General features: G+C 42.5%; 1 protein-coding gene across 1 annotated transcript in view; it reads right to left on the reverse strand.

Moving 5' to 3' along the window:
- Positions 1-16,694, reverse strand: part of LOC129865508 (visual pigment-like receptor peropsin) — a 36,562-nt gene that overhangs the window by 7,067 nt on the left and 12,801 nt on the right. Inside the window, exon 3 of the mRNA XM_055938363.1 lies at positions 9,813-9,912. Coding sequence (XP_055794338.1) covers positions 9,813-9,912 — 100 coding nt within the window. The remainder of the gene's footprint in view (positions 1-9,812; positions 9,913-16,694) is intronic.

The following is a 16,694-nucleotide window of genomic DNA, read 5'->3' on the forward strand; positions in this document are numbered from 1 at the left end:
CACCCTCAACCTTTCCCTTTAATCCTGCAGTCACCCTCAACTTTTCCCTATAATCCTGCAGTCACCCTCAACATTTCCCTATAATCCTACAGTCACCCTCAACATTTCCCTTTAATCCTGCAGTCACCCTCAACATTTCCCTATAATCCTGCAGTCACCCTCAACCTTTCCCTTTAATCCTGCAGTCACCCTCAACTTTTCCCTATAATTCTGCAGTCACCCTCAACATTTCCCTATAATCCTGCAGTCACCCTCAACATTTCCCTATAATCCTACAGTCACCCTCAACATTTCCCTTTAATCCTGCAGTCACCCTCAACATTTCCCTATAATCCTGCAGTCACCCTCAACCTTTCCCTTTAATCCTGCAGTCACCCTCAACTTTTCCCTATAATTCTGCAGTCACCCTCAACATTTCCCTATAATCCTACAGTCACCCTCAACAGTTCCCTATAATCCTGCAGTCACCCTCAATATTTCCCTATACTCCTGCAGTCACCCTCAACATTTCCCTATAATCCTGCAGTCACCCTCAACATTTCCCTATAATCCTGCAGTCACCCTCAACATTTCCCTTTAATCCTGCAGTCACCCTCAACCTTTCCCTATAATCCTGCAGTCACCCTCAACATTTCCCTATAATCCTGCAGTCACCCTCAACATTTCCCTTTAATCCTGCAGTCACCCTCAACATTTCCCTATAATCCTGCAGTCACCCTCAACATTTCCCTTTAATCCTGCAGTCACCCTCAACTTTTCCCTATAATCCTGCAGTCACCCTCAACATGTCCCTATAATCCTGCAGTCACCCTCAATATTTCCCTTTAATGCTGCAGTCACCCTCAACATTTCCCTATAATCCTGCAGTCACCCTGAACGTTTCCCTATAATTCTACAGTCACCCTCAACATGTCCCTATAATTCTACAGTCACCCTCAACGTTTCCCTATAATCCTGCAGTCACCCTCAACATGTCCCTTTAATGCTGCAGTCACCCTCAACATTTCCCTATAATCCTGCAGTCACCCTCAACCTTTCCCTTTAATCCTGCAGTCACCCTCAACTTTTCCCTATAATTCTGCAGTCACCCTCAACATTTCCCTATAATCCTGCAGTCACCCTCAACATTTCCCTATAATCCTACAGTCACCCTCAACATTTCCCTTTAATCCTGCAGTCACCCTCAACATTTCCCTATAATCCTGCAGTCACCCTCAACCTTTCCCTTTAATCCTGCAGTCACCCTCAACTTTTCCCTATAATTCTGCAGTCACCCTCAACATTTCCCTATAATCCTACAGTCACCCTCAACAGTTCCCTATAATCCTGCAGTCACCCTCAATATTTCCCTATACTCCTGCAGTCACCCTCAACATTTCCCTATAATCCTGCAGTCACCCTCAACATTTCCCTATAATCCTGCAGTCACCCTCAACATTTCCCTTTAATCCTGCAGTCACCCTCAACCTTTCCCTATAATCCTGCAGTCACCCTCAACATTTCCCTATAATCCTGCAGTCACCCTCAACATTTCCCTTTAATCCTGCAGTCACCCTCAACATTTCCCTATAATCCTGCAGTCACCCTCAACATTTCCCTTTAATCCTGCAGTCACCCTCAACTTTTCCCTATAATCCTGCAGTCACCCTCAACATGTCCCTATAATCCTGCAGTCACCCTCAATATTTCCCTTTAATGCTGCAGTCACCCTCAACATTTCCCTATAATCCTGCAGTCACCCTGAACGTTTCCCTATAATTCTACAGTCACCCTCAACATGTCCCTATAATTCTACAGTCACCCTCAACGTTTCCCTATAATCCTGCAGTCACCCTCAACATGTCCCTTTAATGCTGCAGTCACCCTCAACATTTCCCTATAATCCTGCAGTCACCCTGAACGTTTCCCTTTAATCCTACAGTCACCCTCAACTTTTCCCTATAATCCTGCAGTCACCCTCAACATTTCCCTATAATCCTGCAGTCACCCTCAACATGTCCCTATAATCCTGCAGTCACCCTCAACATGTCCCTATAATCCTGCAGTCACCCTCAACATGTCCCTATAATCCTGCAGTCACCCTCAACATGTCCCTATAATCCTACAGTCACCCTCAACTTTTCCCTATAATCCTGCAGTCACCCTCAACATTTCCCTATAATCCTGCAGTCACCCTCAACATTTCCCTATAATCCTGCAGTCACCCTCAACATGTCCCTATAATCCTGCAGTCACCCTCAACATGTCCCTATAATCCTGCAGTCACCCTCAACATTTCCCTATAATCCTGCAGTCACCCTCAACATTTCCCCATAACCCTGCAGTCACCCTCAACATTTCCCTATAATCCTGCAGTCACCCTCAACATGTCCCTATAATCCTGCAGTCACCCTCAACATGTCCCTATAATCCTGCAGTCACCCTCAACATGTCCCTATAACCCTGCAGTCACCCTCAACATTTCCCTATAATCCTGCAGTCACCCTCAACATGTCCCTATAATCCTGCAGTCACCCTCAACATGTCCCTATAATCCTGCAGTCACCCTCAACATGTCCCTATAATCCTGCAGTCACCCTCAACATGTCCCTATAATCCTGCAGTCACCCTCAACATGTCCCTATAATCCTACAGTCACCCTCAACATGTCCCTATAATCCTGCAGTCACCCTCAATATTTCCCTATAATCCTACAGTCACCCTCAACAGTTCCCTATAATCCTGCAGTCACCCTCAATATTTCCCTATACTCCTGCAGTCACCCTCAACATTTCCCTATAATCCTGCAGTCACCCTCAACATTTCCCTATAATCCTGCAGTCACCCTCAACATTTCCCTTTAATCCTGCAGTCACCCTCAACCTTTCCCTATAATCCTGCAGTCACCCTCAACATTTCCCTATAATCCTGCAGTCACCCTCAACATTTCCCTTTAATCCTGCAGTCACCCTCAACATGTCCCTATAATCCTGCAGTCACCCTCAATATTTCCCTTTAATGCTGCAGTCACCCTCAACATTTCCCTATAATCCTGCAGTCACCCTGAACGTTTCCCTATAATTCTACAGTCACCCTCAACATGTCCCTATAATTCTACAGTCACCCTCAACGTTTCCCTATAATCCTGCAGTCACCCTCAACATGTCCCTTTAATGCTGCAGTCACCCTCAACATTTCCCTATAATCCTGCAGTCACCCTGAACGTTTCCCTTTAATCCTACAGTCACCCTCAACTTTTCCCTATAATCCTGCAGTCACCCTCAACATTTCCCTATAATCCTGCAGTCACCCTCAACATGTCCCTATAATCCTGCAGTCACCCTCAACATGTCCCTATAATCCTGCAGTCACCCTCAACATGTCCCTATAATCCTGCAGTCACCCTCAACATTTCCCTATACTCCCGCAGTCACCCTCAACATTTCCCTTTAATCCTGCAGTCACCCTCAACATTTCCCTTTAATCCTGCAGTCACCCTCAACATTTCCCTTTAATCCTGCAGTCACCCTCAACATGTCCCTATAATCCTACAGTCACCCTCAACATTTCCCTATAATCCTGCAGTCACCCTCAACATTTCCCTTTAATCCTGCAGTCACCCTCAACCTTTCCCTATAATCCTGCAGTCACCCTCAACATTTCCCTATAATCCTGCAGTCACCCTCAACATTTCCCTTTAATCCTGCAGTCACCCTCAACATGTCCCTATAATCCTGCAGTCACCCTCAATATTTCCCTTTAATGCTGCAGTCACCCTCAACATTTCCCTATAATCCTGCAGTCACCCTGAACGTTTCCCTATAATTCTACAGTCACCCTCAACATGTCCCCATAATTCTACAGTCACCCTCAACGTTTCCCTATAATCCTGCAGTCACCCTCAACATGTCCCTTTAATGCTGCAGTCACCCTCAACATTTCCCTATAATCCTGCAGTCACCCTGAACGTTTCCCTTTAATCCTACAGTCACCCTCAACTTTTCCCTATAATCCTGCAGTCACCCTCAACATTTCCCTATAATCCTGCAGTCACCCTCAACATGTCCCTATAATCCTGCAGTCACCCTCAACATGTCCCTATAATCCTGCAGTCACCCTCAACATTTCCCTATACTCCCGCAGTCACCCTCAACATTTCCCTTTAATCCTGCAGTCACCCTCAACATTTCCCTTTAATCCTGCAGTCACCCTCAACATTTCCCTTTAATCCTGCAGTCACCCTCAACATGTCCCTATAATCCTACAGTCACCCTCAACATTTCCCTTTAATCCTGCAGTCACCCTCAACATGTCCCTATAATCCTGCAGTCACCCTCAACATTTCCCTATAATCCTGCAGTCACTCTCAATATTTCCCTTTAATCCTGCAGTCACCCTCAATATTTCCCTTTAATCCTGCAGTCACCCTTAACGTTTCCCTTTAATCCTGCAGTCACCCTCAACTTTTCCCTATAATCCTGCGGTAACCCTCAACATTTCCCTATAATCCTACAGTCACCCTCAACAGTTCCCTATAATCCTGCAGTAACCCTCAATATTTCCCTATAATCCTGCAGTCAGGGATCATGTGCTTCTGATAAAGTGATCCAGGCATCGGCACACTGCTTCGAAGTACACTGATCTCCGGCATCAAACAAAACCTCACTAGTTAGCACACCTGATTCAACTTGTCAATTAACACAATATTAACACCTATGGATTTTTTACAAAAATAATATGGCTAACCTGAAATTTAAAAAAGCCTGTATTGTTCTTCAAAATATTATGTGTAGAACCTTTGCGATTGAGAAAGGTTCTTTATAGTACCATTCTCTATAAAGGTTCTACAAATAACCATTAAAAAGGGTTCTAAACAGCCCAAAAAGGGTTGTAACCATAGCGGAACACTATTTGTTGCTATATAGAACTTTTCTTAATAGTTCTTTAGAGAAACCTTAGTTCTTTATAGCATCATACAGGTTCCATTTAGAACCTTATGAGCATGATTCTTTATAGAACCTTCAAAAAAAGATTCTATACAGTACCAAAAAGGGTTCTGTTATGGTTACAAGCCAATGAACCCTTATCTGGTGCAATATAGAACCATGTGTTTTTTCTGTGTAGTCCCTGATCCTAGATCAGTGTGTCACCCTCTCTAAAAGGGCTCTGATTTCCAAAATGATATTCCTCCGCAAACACGCGACAGGAAAAGTTGGAGGGAGGCTGGCACGTTAAAGTCCAGAATATTTTCCACCCCAGTTACAGTTATGAATGTCAGACTGTGACATTTTATGAACAATGAGTCTCTTTTTCAGGCGCCACCCGGCTAGCGCTTATAAATCACTCCCAATGAAAAGAACCTTTCTGGACAAAGTACATATGGATTTGCTATTCAGTGAGAAGAGAAAGCATCGATTGTTGTGATGGTGTGCTTCCAATAACCAAACATAATAAATCAGTCACTGACTACAGGACATGCTGTGTGAATCCGGTATGAGGTGATATGCTTTTTACTGCCTCCTTGGTAAATGATGTAACACAATAGTCTAATTGAAGGTATTGAAGGCCAATCTGACCGATCAATTTCAAATCATTTCAATGTGAGTTGACTTACGAAAAACATTTAGCACATAATCAAATAATAACAGATACAGTACAAGATCCAGTCAACTGACGAACTAAAAAAAACAAATGTATTAAATTGCATACAAGTGATTGATGAATAGCCTACTCTACCCAAGATGTCAGCCATGATTAAATTTTTCTGAATAACCTCAAAACATGCTGTAAAACCTCCCCCTTCCGAGCAATCAACCCACCATAGAGTGATAACAACAGAAGTTAACAGAGGCAGTTATTCTAGTATTACTTTAAGTAGTTAAGACATTCCTCACCTCAACCTCAACCTCAAATGAAGTTAATTGTCAGGTAAGGGTGTAGAGAATGTACTATAATAGTTATCATTAATCACACAGTAATTTCCTTCCATAAATCCAGGCAGTAATGACAGCCAATTAACAGCGAGAGCAACATACATCACACTCTTTCTTCTCTTGTCAGATAAGACGTACTGGAATGTGACTCCCCAATTGACACCATGTTCCCTATTTAGTGCACTACTTTTGACCAGGGCTGACACCATCTTCCCTATTTTAGTGCACTACTTTTGACCAGGCCCTATGGGCCGCACGTTAACTTTTTCCAGAGAGACGTCAGGGATTGTAACATACTCTGTTTCAGGGAAACACGTCTCTCTCTGGGATATACTGTTTGGAGTCGGTCCAACTGGATTCTCAGTTCATCGCGCCGACAAGAATAAACATCTCCCCGGAAGAAGAAGAAAAAGGGTGGGGGTGTACAGTTGAAGTCGGAAGTTTACGTACACTTAAATTGGAGTCATTAAAACTAGTTTTTCAACCACTCCACAAATGTCTTGTTAACAAACTATAGTTTGGCAAGTCGGTTAGGACATCTACTTTGTGCATGACACAAGTCATTTTTCCCAAAATTGTTTACAGACAGATTATTTCACTTATAATTCACTGTATCACAATTCCAGTGGGTCAGAAGTTTACATACACTAAGTTGACTGTTGACTTTAAACAGCTTGGAAAATTGCAGATAATTATGTCATGGCTTTAGAAGCTTCTGATAGGCTAATTGATATCATTTGAGTCAATTGGAGGTGTACCTGTGGATGTATTTCAAGGCCTACCTTCAAACTCAGTGCGTCTTTGCTTGACATCATGGGAAAATCAAAAGAAATCAGCCAAGACCTCAGAAAAAAATGTAGACCTCCACAAGTCTGGTTCATCCTTGGGAGCAATTTCCAAACGCCTGAAGGTACCACGTTCATCTGTACAAACACTAGTACGCAAGTATTAACACCATGGGACCATGCAGCCGTCATACCGCTCAGGAAGGAGATGCGTTCTGTCTCCTAGAGATGAACGTACTTTGGTGTGAAAAGTGCAAATCAATCCCAGAACAACAGCAATGGACCTTGTGAAGATGCTGGAGGAAGCAGGTACAAAAGTATCTATATCTACAGTAAAACGAGTCCTATATCGACATAACCTGAAAGGCAGCTCAGCAAGCCACGGCTCCAAAACCGCCATAAAAAAAGCCAGTCTACGGTTTGCAACTGCACATGGGGACAAAGATCGTACTTTTTGGAGAAATGTCCTCTGGTCTGATGAAACAAAAATAGAACTGTTTGACCATAATTACCATCGTTATGTTTGGAGGAAAAAGGGGGAGGCTTGCAAACCCGAAGAACACCATCCCAACCGTGAAGCACAGGGGTGGCAGCATCATGATGTGGGGATGCTTTGCTGCAGGAGGGACTGGTGCACTTCACAAAATAGATGGCATCATGAGGGAAGGAAAATTATGTGGATATATTGAAGCAACAACTCAAGACATCAGTCAGGAAGTTAAAGCTTGGTCGCAAATGGGTCTTCCAGATGGACAATGACCCCAAGCATACGTCCAAAGTTGTGGCATAATGGCTTAAGGACAAGAAATTCAAGGTATTGGAGTGGCCATCACAAAGCCCTGACCTCAATCCCATAGACAATTTGTGGGCAGAACTGAAAAAGCGTGTGCGAGCAAGGAAGCCTACAAACCTGACTAAGTTACACCAGCTCTGTCAGGAGGAATGGGCCAAACTTCACCCAACTTACTGACTGAAGACAGGGAATTTTTACTAGTATTAAATGTCAGGAATTGTGTGAAAGTTTAATATATTTGGCTAAGGTGAATGTAAACTTCCGACTTCAACTGTATGTTTCATGATTAACGACTCATGGTGTAATTGTGATAACATACAGGAAGTCCTTTTGTTCACCCGACCTAGAATACCTCACAATCATATGCTGACTGTATTATCTCCGAAGAGACTTCACTTTGATTATGGTCACGACCGTGTAAAACCCCCCCCTCAAGCCGATACCACGACGGCCCTCAAGGAACTTCCCTGGACTTTATATATATATTTCTGTAGGTGATGGCCTTGTTATGGAAGGTTTGGGAATCGCTTTCTTTTAGGTGGTTGTAGAATTTAACGGCTATTTTTGGAGGTTTTGGCAATTAACTGGTACCGGCCTAATTCTGCTTTACATGTATTATTTGGTGTTTCACGTTGCACACGGAGGATGTTTTTGCAGAATTCTGCATGCAGAGTCTCTATTTGGTGATGGTCCCATTTTGTGAAATCTTGGTTGGTGAGCGGACCCCAGACATCACAACCACAACGGGTAATGGGTAATGGGTTCTATAACTGATTCAAGTATATTTGGCCAGATCCAGAGCAACGGTGTATAGATGGAATTTGTATTTGTGGTCCTGGCAACTGGACCTTTTTTGAAACACCATTATTTTGGTCTTACTGAGATTTACTGTCAGGGCCCAGGTCTGACAGAATCTGTGCAGAAGATCTAGGTGCTGCTGTAGGCACTCCTTGGTTTGGGACAGAAGCACCAGATCATCAGCAAACAGTAGACATTTGACTTCAGATTCTAATAGGGTGAGGCCGGGGGCTGCAGACTGTTCTAGTGCCCTCGCCAATTCATTGATATATACAGTATGTTGAAGAGGGTGGGGCTTAAGCTGCATCCCAGTCTCACCCCACGGCCCTGTGAGAAGAAATGTGTGTATTTTTTGCCAATTTTAACCTCACACTTGTTGTTTGTGTACATGGATTTTATAATGTCATATGTTTTCCCCCCAACACCACTTTCCATCAACAGACCAACATGCCAGATTGAGTAAAGCTTTTTTTTAAATCAACAAAGTATGATAAGACTTTGCCTTTGTCTTTGTTTGTTTGTTTGTCAATTAGGGTGAATTAGGGTGAATACGTGGTTTGTTGTAAGGTCATTTGTTAAAAAGCCAATTGGACATTTGCTCAGTTTTCACTGAGGAAATGTACAAGTCTGCTGTTAATGATAATGCAGAGGAATTTCCTAAGTTTGCTGTTGATAGTTATTGGGGTGGCAGCAGGTAGCCTAGTGGTTAGAGCGTTGAGCCAGTAACTGACAGGTTGCTAGATCAAATCCCAGAGCTGACAAGGTAAAAATGTGTCATTCTGCCCCTAAACAAGGCAGTTATTTCATTGTGTTAATTTTTATAATTTTTTTACTAATATTTTCTTAACTCTTCTTGAACTGCACTGTTGGTTAAGGGCTTGTAAGTAAGCATTTCACGGTAAGGTCAACACTTGTTGTATTTGGCGCATGTGACAAATAAAGTTTGATTTGATTTGATTTTAGTCGTAAAACGGAATTTTGTGAAAACCTGGGAATTCGGAGGAAGTTACCAGCATTTTGTCAACCTACTTTAGCTGTTATAATTTATATATTATTCTGTTCTTTGTCTTATAATTGATATGTTATTCTGTTCTTTGTCTTATAATGTATATGTTATTCTGACCTTTGTCTTATAATTTATATGTTATTCTGTTCTTTGTCTTATAATTTATACGTTATTCTGACCTTTGTCTTATAATTTATATGTTATTCTGTTCTTTGTTTTATAATTTATATGTTATCCTGTTCTTTGTTTTAAAATGTATATGTTATCCTGTTCTTTGTTTTATAATTTATATGTTATTCTGTTCTTTGTTTTATAATTTATATGTTATTCTGACCTTTGTTTTATAATTTATATGTTATTCTGTTCTTTGTTTTATAATTTATATGTTATTCTGTTCTTTGTTTTATAATTTATATGTTATTCTGTTCTTTGTTTTACAATTGATGTTATTCTGACCTTTGTTTCATAATTTATATGTTATTCTGACCTTTGTCTTATAATTTATATGTTATTCTGACCTTTGTTAGGTTGGCATCCCTTGATGTATCTGGTGACACTGATGACAGTCAGGGTGTTGATGCTGGCCAGGCCAAACAACAAGGTGAAGAAGCCATCAACCTATAGGAGAGGAGATAGGGGGAGGGTCAGTAAGCTATTGGTTCACATCTGATAATGACTGGCTGTCTCTACCTGTCACTCAGTGATGACTTACAGGTTACTGGAAGCATCCTTTCCTTAGGGGCGGGACCATTTAGTTTGTTTATGCTGACTCTAGTCTGTATCAGGTAATATAACACTTTGCTCTGGTCTGTATCAGGTAATATAACACTTTGCTCTGGTCTGTATCAGGTAATATAACACTTTGCTCTGGTCTGTATCAGGTAATATAACACTTTGCTCTGGTCTGTATCAGGCAATATAACACTTTGCTCTGGTCTGTATCAGGTAATATAACACTTTGCTCTGGTCTGTATCAGGTAATATAACACTTTGCTCTGGTCTGTATCAGGTAATATAACACTTTGCTCTGGTCTGTATCAGGCAATATAACACTTTGCTCTGGTCTGTATCAGGTAATATAACACTTTGCTCTGGTCTGTATCAGGTAATATGACACTTTGCTCTGGTCTGTATCAGGTAATATAACACTTTGCTCTGGTCTGTATCAGGTAATATAACACTTTGCTCTGGTCTGTATCAGGTAATATAACACTTTGCTCTGGTCTGTATCAGGTAATATAACACTTTGCTCTGGTCTGTATCAGGTAATATAACACTTTGCTCTGGTCTGTATCAGGTAATATAACACTTTGCTCTGGTCTGTATCAGGTAATATAACACTTTGCTCTGGTCTGTATCAGGTAATATAACACTTTGCTCTGGTCTGTATCAGGTAATATAACACTTTGCTCTGGTCTGTATCAGGTAATATAACACTTTGCTCTGGTCTGTATCAGGTAATATAACACTTTGCTCTGGTCTGTATCAGGTAATATAACACTTTGCTCTGGTCTGTATCAGGTAATATAACACTTTGCTCTGGTCTGTATCAGGTAATATAACACTTTGCTCTGGTCTGTATCAGGTAATATAACACTTTGCTCTGGTCTGTATCAGGTAATATAACACTTTGCTCTGGTCTGTATCAGGTAATATAACACTTTGCTCTGGTCTATATCAGATAATAAAACACTTTGCTCTGGTCTGTATCGGATAGCATAATACTTCGATGTTGGTTGTATCAGAGAATGACTTAGCTTCAGGGCCTGTACGTACTACACTGGCTACGACACCGGCTACTACACCGGCTCCGACGCTCGTCGGCTGTGGCAGGGCTTGAAAACTGTTACAGACTACAAAGGGAAGCACAGCCGCGAGCTGCCCAGTGACACGAGATAAATTACTTCCACGCTCGCTTCGAGGCAAGCAACACTGAAGCATGCATGAGAGCATCAGTTGTTCCCGGACGACTGTGTGATCACGCTCTCCATAGCCGATGTGAGTAAGACCTTTAAACAGGTCAACATTCACAAGGCCGCAGGGCCAAACAGATTACCAGGATGTGTACTCCGAGCATGCGCTGACCAACTGGCATGTTCAACCTCTCCCTGTCCGAGTCTGTAATACCAACATGTTTCAAGCAGACCACCACAGTCCCTGTGCCCAAGAAAACTAAGGTAACCTGCCTAAATGATTACTGACCCGTAGCACTCACGTCTGTAGCCATGAAGTGCTTTGAAAGGTTGGTCATGGCTCACATCAACACCATTATCCCAGAAACCCTAGACCCACTCCAATTTGCATACCACCCCAAAAGATCTACAGATGATGCAATCTCTATTGCCCTCCACACTGCCCTTTCCCACCTGGACATAAGAAACACCTATGTGAGAATGCTATTCATTGACTACAGCTCAGCGTTCAACACCATAGTGCCCTCAAAGCTCATCACTAAGCTAAGGATCCTGGGACTAAACACCTCCCTCTGCAACTTGTTTATAGACTTCCTGACGAAAGTGTGAGGATAACAACCTCTCCCTCAACGTGATCAAGAAAAAGGAGATGATTGTGGACTACAGGAAAAGGAGGACCGAGCACGCCCCCATTCTCATCGACGGGGCTGTAGTGGAGCAGGTTGAGAGCTTCAAGTTCCTTGGTGTCCACATCACCAAGAAACTAACATGGTCCAAACACACCGAGACAGTCGTGAAGAGGGCACGACAAAACCTATTCCCCCTCAGGAGAAAATATTTGGCATGGGTCCTCAGATCCTCAAAAGGTTCTACAGCTTCACCATCGAGAGCATCCTGACTGGTTGCATCACTGCCTGATATGACAACTGCTCACCTCCGACCGCAAAGCCCTATAGAGGGTAGTACGTACGGCCCCGTACATCACTGGGGTCAAGCTTCCTGCCATCCAGGACCTCTATACCAGGCGGTGTCAGAGGAAGGCCCTAAAAATTGTCAAAGACTCCAGCCACTCTAGTCATAGACTGTTCTCTCTGCTATCGCACGCCAAGCGGTACCGGAGCGCCAAGTCTAGGTCCTAAAGGCTTTTTAACAGCTTCTACCCCCAAGCCATAAGACTCCTGAACAGCTAATCAAATGGCTACCCAGACTATTTTCATTGTCCCCCGTCTTTTATGCTGCTGCTACTCTCTGTTTATTATCCATGCATAGTCACTTTAATAACTCTACCTACATGTATATACAGTTTTACCTCAACTACCTCGACTAACCTGTACTCCCGCACATCGACTCTGTACCGGCGCCTGTTATTTTACTGCTGCTCTTTAATTAGTTGTTATTTTTCAAATTTTATGTTTTTTATATATATATATTTTTTTTACTTATCGCTTTTTCTTAGAACTGCATTGTTGATTAAGGGCTTGTAAGTAAACATTTCACTGTGAGGTCTACTACACCTGTTGTATTCAGCATATCACTGTGAGGTCTACTACACCTGTTGTATTCAGCATTTCACTGTAAGGTCTACTACACCTGTTGTATTCAGCATTTCACTGTGAGGTCTACTACACCTGTTGTATTCAGCATTTCACTGTGAGGTCTACTACACCTGTTGTATTCAGCATTTCACTGTAAGGTCTACTACACCTGTTGTATTCAGCATTTCACTGTGAGGTCTACTACACCTGTTGTATTCAGCATTTCACTGTAAGGTCTACTACACCTGTTGTATTCAGCATTTCACTGTAAGGTCTACTACACCTGTTGTATTCAGCATTTCACTGTGAGGTCTACTACACCTGTTGTATTCAGCATTTCACTGTGAGGTCTACTACACCTGTTGTATTCAGCATTTCACTGTAAGGTCTACTACACCTGTTGTATTCAGCATTTCACTGTAAGGTCTACTACACCTGTTGTATTCAGCATTTCACTGTGAGGTCTACACCTGTTGTATTCAGCATTTCACTGTAAGGTCTACTACACCTGTTGTATTCAGGATTTCACTGTGAGGTCTACTACACCTGTTGTATTCAGCATTTCACTGTAAGGTCTACTACATCTGTTGTATTCAGCATTTCACCGTGAGGTCTACTACACCTGTTGTATTCAGCATTTCACTGTAAAGGTCTACTACACCTGTTGTATTCAGCATTTCACTGTAAGGTCTACTACACCTGTTGTATTCAGCATTTCACTGTAAAGTCTACTACACCTGTTGTATTCAGCATTTCACTGTAAGGTCTACTACACCTGTTGTATTCAGCATTTCACTGTGAGGTCTACACCTGTTGTATTCAGCATTTCACTGTAAGGTCTACTACACCTGTTGTATTCAGTATTTCACTGTGAGGTCTACTACACCTGTTGTATTCAGCATTTCACTGTAAGGTCTACTACACCTGTTGTATTCAGCATTTCACTGTAAGGTCTACTACACCTGTTGTATTCAGCATTTCACTGTGAGGTCTACTACACCTGTTGTATTCAGCATTTCACTGTGAGGTCTACTACACCTGTTGTATTCAGCATTTCACTGTGAGGTCTACTACACCTGTTGTATTCAGCATTTCACTGTAAGGTCTACACCTGTTGTATTCAGCATTACACTGTAAAGGTCTACTACACCTGTTGTATTCAGCATTTCATTGTAAGGTCTTCTACACCTGTTGTATTCAGCATTTCACTGTAAGGTCTACTACACCTGTTGTATTCAGCATTTCACTGTAAGGTCTACTACACCTGTTGTATTCAGCATTTCACTGTAAGGTCTACTACACCTGTTGTATTCAGCATTTCACTGTAAAGTCTACTACACCTGTTGTATTCAGCATTTCACTGTAAGGTCTACACCTGTTGTATTTGGCATTTCACTGTAAGGTCTACACCTGTTGTATTTAGCATTTCACTGTAAGGTCTACACCTGTTGTTTTTGGCGCATGTGACAATTAACATTTGATTTGACTTGTATCCTGTTGTGACCCTAGAGGTGAACCCTTAGAGGGGTTCCCATGGTTCCCCTGTCACTGATTACTCTTGATCTGCTGTTAGAGCTTCTGTAATATCATTACTGTCAATCATGTCTTTTCCCTTTCTGCCTGGATACTCTTTCCTTAATAACCCTATAGGCTCAGACACAACAATAGGAAACTCTTCCCTTAACCCTATAGGCTCAGACACAACAATAGGAAACTCTTCCCTTAACCCTATAGGCTCAGACACCACAATAGGAAACTCTTCCCTTAATCCTATAGGCTCAGACACCACAACAGGAAACTCTTCCTTTAACCCTATAGGCTCAGACACCACAATAGGAAACTCTTCCTTTAACCCTATAGGCTCAGACACCACAATAGGAAACTCTTCCCTTAACCCTATAGGCTCAGACACAATAACAGTGAGAGTACTTACCGCCTCTCGACAGAGTACCTGCAGTAATTTGCAAACCGGGTGCAAACAGATTTTGTATGTATAATCACATGAACATGTTGGCAGTCAGACGTCTACAGCGGATGGTCCCTAAAACACAGCCTACTGAATGATGGTCAGAGGAATCCTAGATACACATTCGGTGTGATGTGTGCAAGCCTTAACCCAGCCTGCCTGAGAAGATTGCACTGTGCAGAAATCACTCCGCCATTTCCTGGTTGCTAATGTTCTAATAATTCGCCTAATTTCAGTTTATGTGACTAAACAAGCAAGTATAGTGTAGAGAATCATTGTACCATCTAAACTGTTGTGAAATATGTTTTCCATAAGCATAAATATTGTATTTTCAGCTGTTTTGTAGCTGGTGTACAAAACCGAAAGTAAAAGACGCTAAAACAAAACTTAAGAACGAGAAGCATAGAACTAGAACACATAGAACAGATCTACTGCTTCTTAGACTGGCTGTCAAGGAGAATGACAGATCTATAACACACATTTCTATGTGAATTTGGTCAGGTCTCCCAAAAAAGTGACATATTGCAGCTTTAACCATGTCTGCCTCTTTTAACCTTAAAATAATTTCCAGGCTTTTTCTGCACTTTCCTTCCCGGCTTTTTCTGAACCTTCCTTCCAGGCTTTCCTTGAACGTGTGGTTATGCCAGAACACCCTTAACTCTAACCCAGGCTTTGGCTGGTGAAACCAACTGACTAATGTGTTTTCAGAGAAACAGAATGTAATCTGTAAGTCAGGACGGTCGAACGATGGGAAACCAAGCCTGCCTGGAGCCAATATCTCTGTAGGCTTATAGTTGATGAAGGAATTAATTTGCGACTATTGTCTACTATTGGAACTCTGCTTTAGGACCATTTGTGTACCAAAGTATTCTCTGTACCTCAACCTGGGTCAGACATCTAGGCCTACAGTATCATACTGTACAGTTGAAGCCGTATCCTCTCTGCTTATGTCCTCCAGGGTCAATTCCATTTCAATTCAGTCATTTCAGGAAGTAAACTATAAATTGGAATTTCAGAAATGGAATTGACCCCAAACTTGAAGTCCTCTTCTAAATAGCTCCAAAGGGTCTCGCCACGTCCCCATCCCGGCGGAGCCACTCAGAGACGGGTGGAATGTCCCACGTGTACCTGTTCTGTTCATGTCCCGTCACGCTCTCTGATGCAGTAATCTGCTAATACTTCTGTTCATGTCCCTTCACGTTCTCTGATGCAGTAATCTGCTAATACTTCTCACATGCCTGTCTCGCTCCCTTCCTCCCTCTCTCCTTCCCTCAATTTCTCTCTTTCTGTCTCACTCTCACTCACTCCACTTACCCTCTCTCTCTCTCTCTCTCTCCCTCTCTCTCTGTCTCTCCCTCTCTCTCTCTGTCTCTCTCTCTCTCTCTCTCTCCCTCTCTCTCACACACTCTCTTTTTCTCTGTTCCCTCCCTCCCTCCCTCCCTCCCTCCCTCCCTCCCTCCCCCCCCCCTTCCCTCCAACTCTACATTCTTCCTATCCCAATATTTTTCTCTCCTCCCCTTAAAAACCTGAGATAACAGCGATGGTGGAGAGGTGAGATAATTAAGTAAGGCTTTTTTTCCTAGAACAAGGGTGTGGAAGCTTCCCTTCTCCCCTTCCTTTTGCTCACGAACCTAATTATAACACATATAGCTACAGGCCTGGTTATATCTCTATATCTCCGCTTCTGAGCTTTAGACTCTCTCCTAACGTCAGGGAGACTGGATTCCAAAATGGCACCTGTATTCCCTGCATACTGAACTACTATGTACCCTATGTGGGCCCTGGTGAAACGTAGTTCTCTACACAGGTCATTTCAGACACAGCCCGTGACTGGTACTGAGGCTGTTATTGTTACGCCGATGTTGTTGTAGGTCCCAAATCTCACTGAGGGTCCTCTCACAGAGGGTCCTCTCACAGAGTAGCTAGCAGGATATCAGGCCTTGATCACGGGCTAACCTTCACTAAGATAAATAAGCAGTCAGAAAT

Source organism: Salvelinus fontinalis, chromosome 1 (genome assembly GCF_029448725.1).
Source record: "Salvelinus fontinalis isolate EN_2023a chromosome 1, ASM2944872v1, whole genome shotgun sequence".
NCBI classification, from domain to species: domain Eukaryota; kingdom Metazoa; phylum Chordata; class Actinopteri; order Salmoniformes; family Salmonidae; genus Salvelinus; species Salvelinus fontinalis.